Source organism: Psammomys obesus, unplaced genomic scaffold (assembly GCF_907164565.1).
Source record: "Psammomys obesus unplaced genomic scaffold, mPsaObe1.curated_primary_1811, whole genome shotgun sequence".
In the NCBI taxonomy this organism is placed as follows: Eukaryota; Metazoa; Chordata; class Mammalia; order Rodentia; family Muridae; genus Psammomys; species Psammomys obesus.
In genome coordinates this window covers 3,263,623-3,279,936 of record NW_026585609.1, presented here as the reverse complement: position 1 = coordinate 3,279,936, position 16,314 = coordinate 3,263,623, and the positions used below count along the sequence as shown (strand labels likewise).

At 42.3% G+C, this 16,314-nt stretch overlaps 1 protein-coding gene across 7 annotated transcripts in view; it reads right to left on the bottom strand.

The window, feature by feature from the left end:
* Positions 1-9,005, bottom strand: part of Lmo3 (LIM domain only 3) — a 63,250-nt gene extending 54,245 nt beyond the window's left edge. Inside the window, exons 1-2 of one of the 7 annotated variants that reach the window (XM_055611620.1) lie at positions 8,886-8,961; positions 5,070-5,135 (exon numbers count right to left, since the gene is read on the bottom strand). Coding sequence is in view for 1 of the 7 variants with exons in the window: in XM_055611602.1 (XP_055467577.1) it covers positions 3,886-4,033 (148 nt within the window). In the remaining 6 variants the exon portion in view is untranslated. Of the gene's footprint in view, positions 1-3,885; positions 4,136-4,738; positions 4,843-5,069; positions 5,136-5,338; positions 5,629-8,885; positions 8,962-8,987 lie in introns of those variants that run through there. The other 6 variants (XM_055611606.1, XM_055611614.1, XM_055611645.1 and 3 more) reach the window with 6 other exon arrangements.
* Positions 9,006-16,314: the final 7,309 nt, after the last annotated feature.

Here is a 16,314-nt window from a genome sequence, read left to right as displayed (position 1 = left end):
TTCCTTCCTTCCTTCCTTCCTTCCTTCCTTCCTTCCTTCCTTCCTTCTTCCTTTCTGATATACTACAATCAAGCTACGTTTTGGAAAGAGGCCTCAAACTTTCTAAAATCAATGTGAAAACCTTAATGAGCTCATTCACATGAAGCAGCAGCAGTGACTAACTGATTCTGTACATTGCACCTTGATATCGGACGTGGAAGGGTTAGAAATCCTTCAGAGATTTCCGCAGCGTCCCACCATTCTCCACACAGAGCAGTTCCCTCGGGAAGAGCCACGGGAACAAGTGAGTCACAACTTCACAGACAGCGTCTGAAAGTAACTCGTACTTGGCTGATAGGGATCAAAACCGAGCTTTGCCTAACTGTATAGACAATCCTCTAAACATGCTTGCGATGGGAGAAGCATGCATCTGTGTGGGACATTTAGAACCTTACTTAGAGGTGCAGATGTTTATAGATAAGTACACAGTGCAGCTGTCCCAAAAGCCCATAAACCTCATCATGCTTACTTACAGCCAAATACTTGCTCCCGTGTCCTTGATATTTCAAAGTATTCATTGTGTTAGAAATAACAAACATACCCTTTTTTTATACACATTAGTCACTGCTTGTATTGAAGACTTATCACTTGATTATATAATATATGCTCTAATATAAAATGAGTATAGCATTACGCAATTGGTAGCTACAAAGATATGCTTATTTTATAAGGGAAAGAAGATACAATAGAAGACAAAGTACAATGTAAAAACTTACATAATCATCTATAAACAGATATACCATGATAAATACAGGGACATTTCTGTATTTCAATGCTGAATGTTCTTTATAAATAAGGAATCTAGCTGGCTTATCTTCACTTAATTGAGTACTCATTTTTGAGATTTTTTTTTTATTCCCCAGGTGTCAAACACTGGGCCTTATAAAGAGAGAGGAAAGCTGGCTAACTATGCAGAGTTTCATCTTCATCAAACGATAGATCAGAACCACTGTAAAATATTGCAGACATCATCAATTCCCTCATATTACAAATTATATTACAGAGAGCCTGAGAAGTGAAGGGGCCCCTTGAAAGCTGCACCACAGTGGCACTGTGGACCTGGCACCAGGCGGTCCACCTCCAACCCCGAGCTCACTCTTTACCACTTTGTTTCCTCTCCTAGGCACGAAGTTTTAAACTTGAATGGACACAGATATAAAGCACCAAATATGTACACATTTAAGATAGCTTCGGAAGGGGGAAATGAGACATTTAGGATTTATTTCTCTTCAAGATAGGTAAACTCTCTCCTTCCTTCTGATATGTTAGGATGAAGGGCTCAACCCTCATTACCTCCTTGACTTAAAAAAAAAGAAAAATCACTTTGATAAGGAGCACAGAAGCATGCCCACAGCTGAGTAAGTTTTCCAGCTACCAGTGGCACATGAACAGCACAGCACATTAGAATGTTTTCAGGCTTGCAGCAGGAAACAACTTGTCTGGCAGAGCAGCGGAAGAGGCAATGCCGGGAAGAAAGCAGGGCGGCTACTCTGCATGTCTCACAGGTGTGGCTGTGCTGCTCAGAGCTGGGGACCAGCAGTCAGATTTTTGCAGAAGAGCAGGTGGCAGCCCCATAGCCTGCTCTCTCCTCCCTTCACTTTGAAGGAGTTAAGGGCCTAGTGTAGATTAATCATAACCCTTGATAGCTCTGCTAAATCTCACTCTCTAGAACTTCTAACAAATGAAGTTTCTTTGATCAGAACTAGTTATCCTTTCCTAGCAAGGTCCCACAAGGCATGAATTCCCATTAATTACAGTGAACAACAGACCCAGGTGCCTCTTAGTGGTATACCTAGGGGGACAAAGGGGATTTTTGATTTACTAAGGACAGTCAGGATTTCATGACTGAAAAGCATCCAAATGTATGTTAAGAGTAACCATCCTAATTATCTAGTTTGAAGTCTGCTTTCCTTTTCTTAAACATTACTAAGCTAAAATATTCAAAAAATAAATTCTTTTTGGTAGTAAGCTACATACCATTATTTCCCATATTTGTGACATTACTATTAAGTGCAAAGGGTCAGCTATCGTTATTCAAAATGTGTTGTAACCAAGATAGCAGATACCAGCATTTGGCACAAGGAATATTATCCTGCCTGTCTTCACAAAATGTTTTTGTTGTGTTGACATTTTAATTTAGCACTCAGAGGCCAATTAATAACTGAAAGTCTTACCATTCTGTTTGGCCTTGTGCATAAAAGGAGTTTGATATTTTCTCCTCCATCCTCACATCTTCTCTTAGAGAACATCACCCCTTTTCTCTTGCAAATGGAATCTGTCCCACTCTATGCATTTAAAAAATGTAGGAAAACAACCACTTGGTAGTCACCACGTTGCCAGGCACCGAAAAAGAAAGAGCAGAAAGCACTGAGCAGTCTGTGCTCCTGATGCAGGAGAGCATGCCTGGGGACAGTTATGTGATCGTGGCTAAGAGGTACTTCACAAGTTGCTCATAGCCCATCAGCACTCATAACTAGTTTTTAGATTGGCATGCAAATTGTTCTGAGGGAAATTCTTATTGCCTCTGAGACCCTGCCATTCTGAGTTATTTGACAGTTTAAGGGAAATCATAATTAAAAAAAAAAGACATAAATAATAGCCTGTGCAGTGTGCTGTGCAGAAATAAGTAGAACCGTTTCATTTAAACTCTGGTGAGCTTTTAATTGCCTGGATTGCATTGTGAGAAGGCCTGACGGTTGATTGCATCCATTATGTTCCCTTGTTCTGTGCCATTCATCCGCACAGTCTTAGCTTCAGTAGTTAACACAACAAAGTAACCACAACTCCACAACACACAGGGGCTTAAAAATAACCACAATAATGAAAGATGTGCAGGGCTTAGGCACAGTTTTTTTTTTTTAAACATGTATGTATTATTTGGACTGATCACACAGAATGAATGGAAAACGTTTTTGTTTTTGTTTTTCCCTTTCAGAAGATTTACAGAGGACAATTTGGGAGAAGTAGAAGGGGCCCCATCAAGAAGGGCTGTTGGAAGAGAGGATGCTAAAATTGGGACCGCAGGTTTCGCAGCTGGGAGCAATGACATAGATTAAAAGAATTTGGCCAACACAGCCTTTCGATTGCCAAGAGTACCAAACAAAAGATTTTCTCTCCTCCTGCCCATCTTCATCCTACTCCCACTCACTCCCCCCAACCCAGCCTGGAAAACTGGATTGGGCCTAAAAGCTTGTTTCTCTCTCTTCACTGGCCCAGAGCACCCCTACAGGCTGCAGCGCCCTCAGGGAAAACAATGCAAATAGATGTCCCCAAATCTCTAGCTCTGGAGCTGCTTAACTCTGTTCTGCCCCTTCAACTCCCAGCCCCCTCCGTGTCCTTCCACCACCCCTCCCCTTTTTGAGCAATGGAGCTGGGAACCAATTTGATTCCCTTTTTCTCCAATGCAGCTGCAAGGCTCAGAGATACTGACATTTCCCCACTCTTATCAGTTTAATTACAGTTACCATGGCAGCAAAGTGCTAGTGCTTGGCAAAGGCCAACAAGAGATTTGCAAGACTGGGTTCAATTTTGATGCAGCTCACATGCAAAATAAAAAAAAAAAAATAAGAAACATACATACACTCTAACAAAGAGTACCCGTGCGGAGTTTATGACCCAACCTTTTGTGGCTGTGTCTTCGCAGCAACACAGGGGTGGTTTTGCAAAGAATATGCCAGTATTTGTGGGCACCTAGCGAGATTAATTGGTCGAAAGCAGCGGTCTTTAAAAGCAGAAGCAACAATAAAATTTTGTATCTTCAGCAGTAGAAGAGCAGGCAGGCTTTGCTGCTAGTCACGAGTGAAGAGCGCCCCGAAAAAGTGCATCTATGGTAGCCGGTCACCTTACCAAAACTTTTCTCCTGTTTCTGCATGAGTTGACTTAGGCTTGCCTGAATCGCCGCAGCTTCGCATGGAGCACCAAACCCGGAGGCGGAAAGTAGAAGGGGGGGAATGGCTTGGATTTGGGGCCCAAGCGTAGGTCTGATGAGCAGCATCCAGGGCCCAGGATCCACTATTGTGAAGCCACTTTGGGAGCTAGGGTCTAGTGACTAGGGAGGCAGGCGGTGGGGGAAGGGACGAGGGAGCGGAGTAAAATGATGGCGAATGACAAAGCCACATGCTTCCCTAACTCTGCCCGTAATCCTAAAATCCCAACGGCCCCTTTTAGCTTCCTGGTAACAAATGGATTTGATTAAACCGTCACACGCAGTGTTAGCATAGCATATCGTGTTCGGTATGAAAAAGATCATAAATCTGACTTGTGTTTCATAACAGCAATCTGAGTAGCCACGGTTAAAATGTGCTGAATCTCTCTCGACCTGTTTGGATGCAGGCACTTGGGTACAGGGAACCTTCCTCCACTGAACACTGTCCCCCTTTTTCATGCCCCAACACAGTCACTTTTGCAACATACAGAAACAGTGTTTTATTATTAAGCCTGCGTTGGGAGAAGCAGGAGTGTAGACAAAAAACGAGGTTGTAATTTCAACTCTTCCTTGGGGCGGGGGTTGGAGGGGGCGGGGGACATAAATTTCATCAAGCAGGCATAGCGAGTTCTGAGAATATACCCAGGACTAACACCACTTCCCAACAGCCCACCGCCCAACCTTTGTAAACTGTCCCAACCCCTCTCCTAGAGTCAGGGTGTGTGAATTCTGCAGCTCTCAATGAACTTTGTCTATTATGCACTAGACTCCTACTTGAGATGTAACCGCAGCCGCGCGCTCCCTCGCTTCCTCCGGCATCCACATCTTCCGCCGCACATCTATTTCAGGTCTCATCATAAAAATAATGATGCCTCCCATGATTTAAACAAAACAAACAAACAAAAGCCCTCTCTGCAGACCTGCAGCCCCATGAAAGTTGCAGTGGTGACGGTTTCGGGAGCAGCTTTACTTTATAGGCATCACTGGGAGAGGATGGGGAAGGAGAAGGGGGGGAAAACAGCTAACATCCGCACACGCACGCGCGCACCCGCAGACACACACAGCACAAATAAGCCAATGCGTGTGTACCCAGCCTCTCACTTACCTTCTCAATTAAGCGATATAAGGGAGGGTGTTCAGTGAGCACAGCGGCTGCTTGGTAGTGCTTCTCCTTGGGAAAGGTCAAAAAGAAACATTGTTTGAAAAAAAAGGGAGGTGGAATCTCTATTTTTTTTTTTTTTAAGTTTAAAATAATGAGGTCCTCCAGGATCCGCCAAGTATCAGTGTGGACCGCATGCGAGCCACAGGTGTCCTTCTTTTAGGCAAGTGCTGTCCGGGGGATGTCTCTCTTGGTCTTGGCTCCAGACAACTTACCCCAGCAGCCTGCGAGGAGCCCTAGCTGAAGGAAGCCCTGGCTCTCAGCCGCAAAATGCAATCCCTTCCCAGCCAGACATAATACAGCCCAAGAAAAGGTCACCCAGTTATTACAGCGCCACGGAGCCCAGGCAGCGCCTGTCAGGACCACAGTGGAGGCAGCTCCCTTCCGATTTAAGAGTATTTACCTCTCGCCCCCACCCCTCCCTCTTCTCTCCCTTCCTTCTCTCCCTCCCTCTAGCTGGCTCCCTTGCTGGCTGGCTCGCACGCTTGCAAGCGTGCTCTCTCTCTCCTCGCGCGCGCTCTCTCTCTTTCTGTCTCTGCTGTCTGTTCTGCAGCTCAGTCAAGTACAGCCGCCCTCGGAAAGCGCAAAAGCAACCACGAGACAGATCCAGGCTTTGTTGCTAATTTCCCAGGGTGAAAATTGACAAGCCTGCGAGTGCAGTCAGCACAACCCCTTGCATATGCTACTGACAAACGCTGGGGACATCCCTTCCCACCCGTCCCCATCACGCAGAAAATGTGACCTCTGTAGGACCGGACTCTGGAAGAACCCTACCTCCAGGACTCGCCCTCGAGAAGAACTGCTGAAGAGCTATGGAGGAGAAGGGTAGGGCTTCCTAAAATAACGGGGGTATTTTGGAATAGGATGGGCACATTGAGAGCAAATTGCCCTCTAAATCTGTTACTGACAGCGCCAGTGGAGGAAGTTTTAAAATACAAGCCAAGGAATCAAAGTGCCACCAGGGTACACTCGGGGGGGAAAAAAATTCACAGTGCTCACTTTTAGTATATGTCTGGGGGCGGGAGGGTCTGCAGTTCCCCGGGCTGTGAATTCCGTTCAGAAACTCTGAAGTGCCTGCTCAGAATGTCTTGACACACAAACCCAGTCCAGGCAGTGCCCCTCCCAAACCTTTCTTCTCTCTAGTAGCCCAAGAGCCAGATTGTGAACTTGTGTCCCACAGCAGGTGCCGAACCCAAGATGTTTACTGAGACACAACTGCAGATATTTGGATACTGTAATTTAGAACCTGCTTCAGTGCTAGCCCCCAGGAACCCCAAGCTGCTCCTCTGGCCACTCCCCACCCCTTACATTATACCCTGCTTATTTTGAGGCCTCTACTGATGTTTTTATTTTGTCTGAAAGAGATCCCTTTCCCCCTAAAGCTTCCCTTCACTCTTCTTCTCTGCAGGTCACTAGTAGCTGTAAAAGATCTTCTTTTACTAAGTTTCAAACTTCAGTTATTGCCCCTTTTGGCAGCTCTTGCAAGGCCTCCTCAGTGGTTCTTACAAAGCCTTGTCAAAAGGTCAAGCTTAAAAATAGTGCAAATTTGAATGACACTGGCTGAGACGTTTTAAGCACCAAGAAAGATTCAATTGTTGAACTCCAAAAAAAAAAAAAAAAAAAAAAGAACACCTCTTCTTCAAACAAAACTTCTTTTCCACTTCTGCACCATCAATTCTAGGTGATTATATATATACATATATATATGAATATATAAAATCACCTAGAACTAGATTATATATAATAAATATATATCAAAGCAGGCCTCTTGAATATTTATGCTAAATTATGCTTCCCTGTATCCAGAGTTCTGGGACAGCAAGGCTAATTTCTCTTTTAACCCCAACCTTCAGAAGGCTTATAAGAAAATAGTATGTGGCTTGCTTTCTTCTCCCTTTCAAAGGCAACAAAACTCAGAACTAACCTGAAAAATAACGGAATTAATAGACTGGCAGATTACTGAGAACCCTTTCAGCTGTTTAGTCTACAAGCAGACTTCCTAAGTTTGAGATTTTTCTGGCCCTACAACTCAGAAGCTCGAACACACACACACATACATTCACAGACACACACACACACACACACACACACACACACACACACCTCACCCATCTAAACAGCTCCCTGCTGGTCTATCCCACCTCCCAGCCACAGCTACTCCGAAAGCACCCGTGTGTGTGTGTGTGTGTGTGTGTGTGTGTGTGTGTGTGTGTGTCTTGCCTGTTCTCTCTAGCAGCCAATGTACTGAGAAGAAAAGAGGGAGGGAGGGAGGGAGGGAGAAGTATGTGTGGGGAAAGGGAGAAATAAAATCAAAACAAATGGTACAGCTAATGAGGACAATTAAATTAATTATGTTCAAGGAGGATGAGATTTTTTTTCCCTCCAACTGTATGATCTGTTACCCCTCGCTGGCAACTGCTTCTCCGTAATTCATGGCAACTGATGAGTGCATCTATGCAAATCTTTGTTTAAATCATTCAACTAATTAAATGATGGGATTATTCCTCTGCCTACGGTGACATCATTCGCAGTAATTAGTACTCTTTTGGACTGTGGCAGTAAGATCCCCCATATCAACACCAACCTGCAAAGGCATTAACCACTTTGATACCTTAAAAAAAAATAAAAAATAAAAGGGCAAATATCCAGAGCTCTAATTGTATCCCATCCCCTTCCTCTCCCTCCCAAATTTTCCTTTTCCTCTCAGGTTTAGCATATACCCCATGCTTGTAGAGAGAGGGAGAGAAAAAGAGGGAGAGGGAAGGGGGGAACTTAGTGAATAATATGCTAAACCACATGTGTAAAAGAATAAAATGGAATAGTTAACATTCAGCTCCATGCCATTCATTTTCCCCTAAAATGTAATGATAATTAGATGGGTCATAAAATGCTCTTCTTTTCATTATGACTGATGAAATGCATTAAAGCTGACAGGGTATTACCTGACAGTAATTAGGTTTTGTCATGAATTAAATTATTTGAAAGCAGGCTATCTCCCCAATCACGCAATTTACAGCAAGATTTTTTTTAATCTGTGCCACAGAAGAGAGAGAGAGAGATAGAAAATAGCAGTTTTTCTCTTCATAATCATATGAATTATTCACAGGAAAAAAAATCATCAGAAAAACCGTGTGCAGATGAAGAGGCTCGCCTCTTAATGTGCCCAGATGTGATCATCAGTGGCCGCCAAGAATGAAATACACAAAGTGATCTGGTGAACAAGAGGTGGAATTTAATCTTCTTCTCCTGACACTTTGTGCAAAACACCATTAACCCTCAGCAAACCCCCTGTTTTCCTGGCTCCCCCCAACCCCGAAACCTCAGCCTTCGCCACCCCCACCCCCCTTGCCAGGGAAAAAAGTGAAAGAAGAATTTGTGCTTTTGTTTACTCAGCCAAGCTAAAGGTTGGATCCAGCCAGGCAAGCACTTTCTTCATTTCCTGAGAGTAAACTACCCACTTTAATTACACATGCTTCGGAAATCTTTGCAAAAGGATTGCCACCACCGAGAGCCACATCTTCTTGGTCCCATTATCTTTTGCAACTTATCATACATTTGATGACAGTATTTAACTCGATTCATTCCACATATCCTAACACTTAAAGGGGGGGAAAAAAAAAAGAACCAAAAAGGTAGGCTATCTTTTCCTGGGCTCTTATATTCCTTTATGTGGAGATGGTAAGGGGGTGGGAGTGGGGGTGGGGGTGGTGACAGAATGCTGGGGGAGGGTTTCAAAGGGGTGATCAGACATACGCTACTTACCTTTGCTCAAAAGAGGTCTTGCACAAGGAAACAGTGTATGTGTGTGTGCCTGTTTCTAAATACGTCTTCAAGTTTTCAGCCGTCTCTTTCTGCAAAACGCACCTCTCAGAGAACTTTTGTGTGGGGGTTGTTCAGGAGTGATTTCTGTAGCGTCCCAAGGATGTGTCTGTGAGGTTGGGAGGATCAGACAGGTTGTTGCTCTAGGCAGGCGGAAGAAAGCAAACCCTCTAGACGTCCAGGTACAGTCAAAGGTGTCAGTCAGGGGAGGGGTGCAGTTGACGAGGCCCCCTGCTCACACACTCCCACCATCACGCCTGGAGATGCAGCCACACAAGAGAAAGGGCCTCTTGCTTCCGCCTCCCTCGTTTTCCTGGCGAGCTTTTCTCCTTCTTACTTTCTTCCCGAACTGCATACAAACCCTGAGTGGGCCAGAGCGGCTCCTCCAGTATTTAAACACCTCGCCAGGTCCCTAGTTAGCAGCTTCCTCCAGCTCATCCAAGAAGCTGACAAGTGCTGTTAAAGGAGGCTGTACATGCTGCTCTAATGGACCTCATTAAGTTCTACTTACAGATGTTCTCTTAACATAATTGATCTGCGGTGAGTTGAGAGGGCTGCAACTTATTCCCTAGCCCCCAATTATGGTTGGGTAATTAGATCCCCAACCTCCAATTTTTCACATTCACCCTTCTAACATTCCAAAATATCAAAGTATCTCTCTCTCTCCAAAGCTCCCCCTTACCGGACTCCACTCTCCTCACTGTATTGACAGTTAGATCTGCTCTAACCTTTGTAGTGACGCCAATTTTAATGGTGCATTCAGACCATTGACAGAGCGGCGTTTCTCCCCCAGCCTCTCTCCTCTCCTCTCCACACACCACCCCCTCCCACCCCTCAGCCCTCAGAAACAAAAGGGTAAAAGAAAAAAAAAAAAAAAAAAAAACCTCTAACTTGTATAGTTTGTACTTTTGATAAAAGGTTTGGATGATGAGCCGTGGCACGGCCGCTTCCTTTCCAATGTCTTTTTATCTGTATTAATTCCTCAGATGAAAACTTTAAGGAACAATGAAGGAGAGAGGTGCCGCTCTGAACCGGTGAGAAGAAAAAAATTACACAGCACACCTGGGACAGATGAAGCCAAACTCGTGCTTTTATAATGCCAATCAGCGCGGCTGTTATCATCCCTCTAATTAGGAAAGCAGCCTAAAACAGAGCGCACTTGGGGAAATGGTAATGTTATGGTTTTGCACTTAAAAGGAGGCACATTTCCTGCTCTGTAAGGATCTGGGATTGGGGCTGACAAGTCCTTTAATTAATGGCAGGATTCCCTGTGTGTGCTTGTTTTAATTCATAAAAGTGGACAAAGGGTTCTAGGAAGGGGGGTGCTGTGGGAAGGGGGGGGGAGAACCCATTAGTTTGAAGATGAGCAGAGTTCATAGCTACATTCATTTTTTTTTCTTTCTTTTTTAAATCCCCAAAGGACTAAGGTTGCAGAACTGGAGCGAGCTGTCCCCACATCTCCCACTCTGAAGAAAAGCTTAAGACCACAAGGCAAACACAAAGTTCTTAGATAACTCACTTTTTCAAGCAGGCAACTCTTGTCTCTGCTACAGCCCTTGCCACTGTCTTCTTGGGCAGGTGTACTTCGGAGTTCAGCTTGGCTCCTGTGCACAGCTCCTCCTGAGGAGGGCACTGGGCTCTTCTTGAATTTTCCGGTATGGAAGACATATGTGATGTCAATTAGCCCAGGACCCAGATCAATCCTTCCTCTTTTTAAATGTGACCAAGAATCCTAAGAAAAAGGGTTACTATTTGTTTTTTTGGAGGGTTTTGAAACTGAGCACTTTGAAGCTGGCAGCATTGGTTCTGGGCACAGTTTTAAACAGCTTTTGAATGCTCAGGAGAAATCCCCCAATAACTCCAATAGCTGCTTCACCATTTGCCCCTCCCGCTCCCCCCTGCCCTCTGCAGTGACTTACTAATGTGCACACAGCTGTCCCTGGGCATCGTAGGAGGATTGTTTAAAAGAGCAATAGGTATAAGCTCCAGTCCCATCGTATCTAATTTACACTTTATTTAAAAAAATTCAAATATTCTGTTGCCATCTCAGACATACCAGCATGTTGCCTAAAAATAGGTACAGTCACCAGAGCTACAGTGATGGATCAAACAAATTTATCTTCCATCAAACTAGTGCTTGACTTGGGAATCTCTCTATGTGAAGCATGTGGGATATCAGAAGAGAGCAAAACCCAGTGATTGAATTTATCCTCATACAAACAAAATAGTTTTACAGTCGAGGTTTTATTTTTTATTTGTATTTCATACCTTTGACTTTTTATGAACAAATTGAAGGAGCAGCCAGGGTGCTGGCAGGCCTTGGAATGACTGAAGGGCTAGGCAGTTTCTTAATTTGAAAGAAGGCAGAAAGTGAAACCACATAGTCTAGTGGTCAATGATTCAATAAGCTGAGCATAAATAGAGAGGATGCTCCACATTTTATTTATATTTTAGCAGATGCTATTGCTGTAAAATCTGAAACACAATAAATACTATTCTGTCAGCAGCCATTGGAAAGAAAATGTTCTTCACTTTAAAATAAAACTACTTCCTCCAACAAAGTCCGATCTATCTCTCCTCAAGTTCCTCCAAGCAGCTGAGAGAGGATATTTTAAATGCCCTCACAAACTCATCTATGTATTAAATAATTAGATCTAGCATTAATTCACTGACCACCTCCTCCCATGGGGTAGTCTCTCTCTCTCTCTCTCTCTCTCTCACACACACACACATTTTAAATTATTATTTAAATAGACAATAAATAATAATATGAGAAGAAAATGCAGCTGAAATCTTATTTAAAGGATTTAGCACAGGGAATATACTTCAGAACAAAACTAAGCCTGATACTATGATTAGCAGTACTTAGGTTTATGAGAAAGCAAAGAATAAAACCTGGACGTCGTCTGGCAGGCTTGAGATGTCTCTCAGAGTCACCCCATTAAAGCAAATTGCCCTCATCCTAAGTAACACTGCACAACAGAACGCGACTTTTAAAATTAGTCAATATTCCAAATGGCCTACCCAAATATTTGTTCATTCTCCCAGTTCCATGGATGCAGAAACAGCCTTGTTTTGATGTAAAACCAACTAAAAGATGAATGTCATGACCCAGCTACTTCCTCCGCAAGTTCTGTGAGTTTGCATCTATAGAATAAACAACATCTTATCTGAGGCTACAAAATGGAGGTGTCTTTGTGAATCTGCACCAACACTGACTCTGATTTTTCAAGGAAAACACTTGTCATCTCTTCATATTTCAGAGGCAAAATTTAATGTGTTTATCTTGGTTAAATTCTTTGGAGGTTGGATGTATACAGTGTGAAAGACATGACACTTGATTTAACATCTGCTGACTGCTCTTCTGTGTGTCTGGACTGTGCCTGGAAAGTTTACATCTATGAGGCGGAGAGCCAGGTCTGGCACACAATGCACTGGCCAGAGAACTGTGTTTAGTGTTGAGCATGGTCTGTTCTGTTTTTATTCCTCAAAAGTACTTGACTTTCAATGCATTTGCCCTGTCTAATTGTCTTTTCCTCCTGTATTCCAATCCAAGAAGTGGGTAGAAGAGTTCTAATCAAAGTTCAAACACATGTGTTTCCATTTTGGTTAGACCCTCTGAACCCATGAAGATTAAGACAATTTTTTTTAAAATCTGTTTTCTAATGTTACTGACAATATACAAAAATCATCTCTTATGGTGACTAGTTTCCTGAAGCATCTTGTGAAGTTCTAATAATTACCATCTTATTCAAAATTAAATTAAACTTCCTACCCATAGGTCATTCATCATATTGTTGGTTTTCTCCGTTCCTGGACTTCTGTAAAATTGTGTGTACCTCATTGTAAGATAATTATAGTTTGCATTCTCTGTTAGAATAAACACCTTGAGAACTCAAATTTGTCTAATTTTGCTTTTTTATTTCACACAAGCATAACTAGAATGTTTTGGTTATAAAAGATATTTTAAATGGAGACTAGGTTGATTTGAATTAAACAAGGAAGTCAGTCTTAAACACGATGTTTACAATGTTAATCTAAGTAGTTGATAGAAAATTATAAGCATATTAAATCGTGCTACTTAATATTATTTGTTTTCACAATATGTGTACATTCAAAAAAGATTTTTGTAATATAGTGTAAAGGTTTACTTTCTCATCTGTCTCCATGAATATACCATTAGTTGTTAGAGTCCCACTCTGTGTCAGACTCTTCCGGCCTGTTTCAGAGCCTACCATATAACGAGTCCTTGATAACTGTTTGCTTCATGTAGGCTAAGTGGAAAAAAAAATAATGTATGATTGGAAAGATGTGAAGAACAGCTGATCAAAATAAAATCATTATTGTTTAAAATATCTAACTCCCTAAGACAATAAAGATGGGGAAAATTAAGGCCTGAGTAGTTTTTGACAAAAAATAGAATTATGACAGTTTCCTGTACTGTACAGAAACATTGAGAATTCTCATATTCTTAGTGGTAAACATGTTCAGGCAGATGTGATGTGACATTCAGTCATTCCTCCTATCTGATAACTAGTATCTTTGCGAGTCTATAATGAAGAAAATTTTTAGATGTTTGATAGGATAATAGCTATTTCTAATTATGTCTTAAAATACTCAATGGGGCATTACAAAATATGTCAGACTCAAACAAAAGAAGACTAGAGTTTAGGTAGAATATGCTCTAAGTTTCACATAAACCAACCTCTTTGGTATCAGTAGTTTTCCTAGTATGACAAGAAAGATAAGTAGGAAGGCATTTTAGCTCCTCAAACTATGTGTGCCGATATTCAAAAGGTATGTCAACTGAAGAAAAGAATTCACTTGTGTTGAGGTTTTTCTTTTAAATTGTTTATATTTATTTATTTACTTCGTGTTTGTGTGTGTACACGTGCAAGCTCCTTGCGCATGTCAAGGCATTTGTATGGAAGTCAGAGTACTTTTGTGAGTGGGTCCTCTCCTCCTACAATGTGGGTTTCAGAGATGGAGCTCAGGTGTTCAGATTGGGTGGGCAGTAGACACCTGTACCCTCTTAGTTAGCCCTGGTTGGGGTTTGAGAAAACAGGTTTGTCCACAGAGCTGGTACATCCAGCTCAGCATTCAGACAACGACATCTTTGAAACACTCATAAGGATCTATAGAGTTGGAATCTTTATTCTACTGAACACTTTAGTAGGGGCTGCTTTCCCACAGGCAGAGCGCTAAGAATAGTACTGGAAATATGTTGGGTGCAGTAGAGGCTGGGACCTTCAGGTTACTGTCTGGTTCATTTTCTGAAGCTTGCAGGGAACAAGGAAGAAGATAAAGGAGAAACTGTCCTCCCACAAGGGTCCCTGCTGTAAAACAGAGTTGTAGAGGAATTTCCATCCAGCAACATGGCTGCCCCAGCAAGAGTTCACATTGAAATACCTTCTAGGTCTATGTGATCCAGCTGGAATGCAAACATGCCCTTAATTACAGTACAATCTGGTTGGGATACAGATATGTTCTTTGTACACATCTTTAATCTCAAACAGTGAAGGTAAAGTTAGTTTGTGGAAGGGAGCTGTCATATTTGAAAGTGTTGTCTAATTGAGAGGCAGACAAATCGAAGAATCAGGAAGATTTGATTGAATAGGATATGCCCAACTCTCATAAAAACAAAGAGGAAGAGAGAGGTGATTTAAGATAGATTAGCGCAAAGGAAGAGAGTGGGAGGCCAGCTTTCTTAAGAGAGTTTTACAGAGACAGGTTGAAGATGGAACAAACTAGACACAGGTGAAGACATTATGAACCAGAGAATAAGAAGGATCTGGAGAGTAAAGCAGCTTGTTAGACTTAATTTGAGGCCAAGCAGAGCAATTCAGTCAGAAGCTCAGAGAAGCCAGATTGAATCTCTGAACTTGGAGAGGAATTTTGAACCAGAACAGCTGAGTTGAACCAGCCAGCCAGAGTTCAGAAAGAACTAGAAAGGATAAACTTATTCTGCAGTAAGCGTCAGAGGCTGAAAACATTCTAGGCCTAGGTTAGATTGTACAGAAGGCTAGAGCTTCTGTGACTAGGCTGAGGTTAGAAGGAGGCAGTAAGTCTCCAAGATGACAATTACATCTGGTGAATAAAAGATACTTAGAAACTTCTGGGCTCAGCCCAAGGCATGGGAAAGCTTGACTCTCAGCTTATCCCCTCATCTGAGAAAATAAATTTACTTTTACATAGAGTTCTTTCCAGGTGCCAAGTACCTTATCCTCCTTTTCTATGTGCAAAGCTGAGGCTTATTATCCTCTGGGTCTAAGGGCAACAGAGGAAACCAATGGTTGTGGTTGAGAATCATGGAGGTCAGTGGTGTTCCATCCAGTCTTTTGTAATGAGGATCAGGTTTGTGCAAATCAATGAGAAATAGAAAACATCATGGGAAAGAAAGAGCAAAGAATTGACAATTTAAAGGCTCAGAGAAAGAGAGTTTTCAAATTGATTTATGTGTATTTATTTGTTTGAGGGATAAGGTCCTCTTGGGTAGCTCCATGTCAAAGAGATCTGTTTACCCTGGCCTCCCAAGTGCTGTGTTTAAAGGTGTACATGCCCATGCTAGCTCAAAACTGATTTCTGATTAGACTCAAGACAATCTGCTTGATTTGTGTGCTTGGGGAATTGCAAGTGGAAAGAGATGCATTGACAAAGTAAGAGTGTCATTTGATAGGGGGAAAAAGTAAGATGTACAGACAGACAGTTCAGGTAAAGAAAAATTTTAGCAAAACAAAATGCATAACAGAAACTAAAAGCTAAATTTTAAAAGATGTTGCCATCAAAGGGCCTTGATGAGTCTGATGTGCAAAGTGGCTAGATCACTCTGCTGGACAAAAGACAAAGGTGTGAAAAACAATGAAAAAGAACATGTAAGATATACCCCTAAAATATCCCCCAACATGTGATATAGAAAGGGTAAAGATATGGTAGAAGAAAACTTTGCCAGTTGTATATATGTATATATATGTATATATGTATATATATATATGTACACACACACATATATATGATTGTATAAGAGAGTTTGCTTACTTGTATATCTATATACCACATGCATACAGTGCTCAAGGAAGCTGGAAGAGAGTGTTGGATCCCCTGTAACTGGAGTTATAGGTGTTTGAGAGCTGCCATGTTGGTGTTGAGAACTGAACTAAGTTGTCTGCAGGAATAGTCAGTACTCTTAACTGCTAAACCATCTCTCCAGCACTGACTCTCCTTCCTGCTACCTCCTCACTTCTTTCTGCTTCCCACCTTCTTTTTTCTTTCCCTTCTTCCCTCCCCATCCAGTTTCTTCCCTACCTCTTTCTATTCCCCTTCCTTCCTTCCTTCCTTCCTTCCTTCCTTCCTTCCTTCCTTCCTTCCTTCCTTC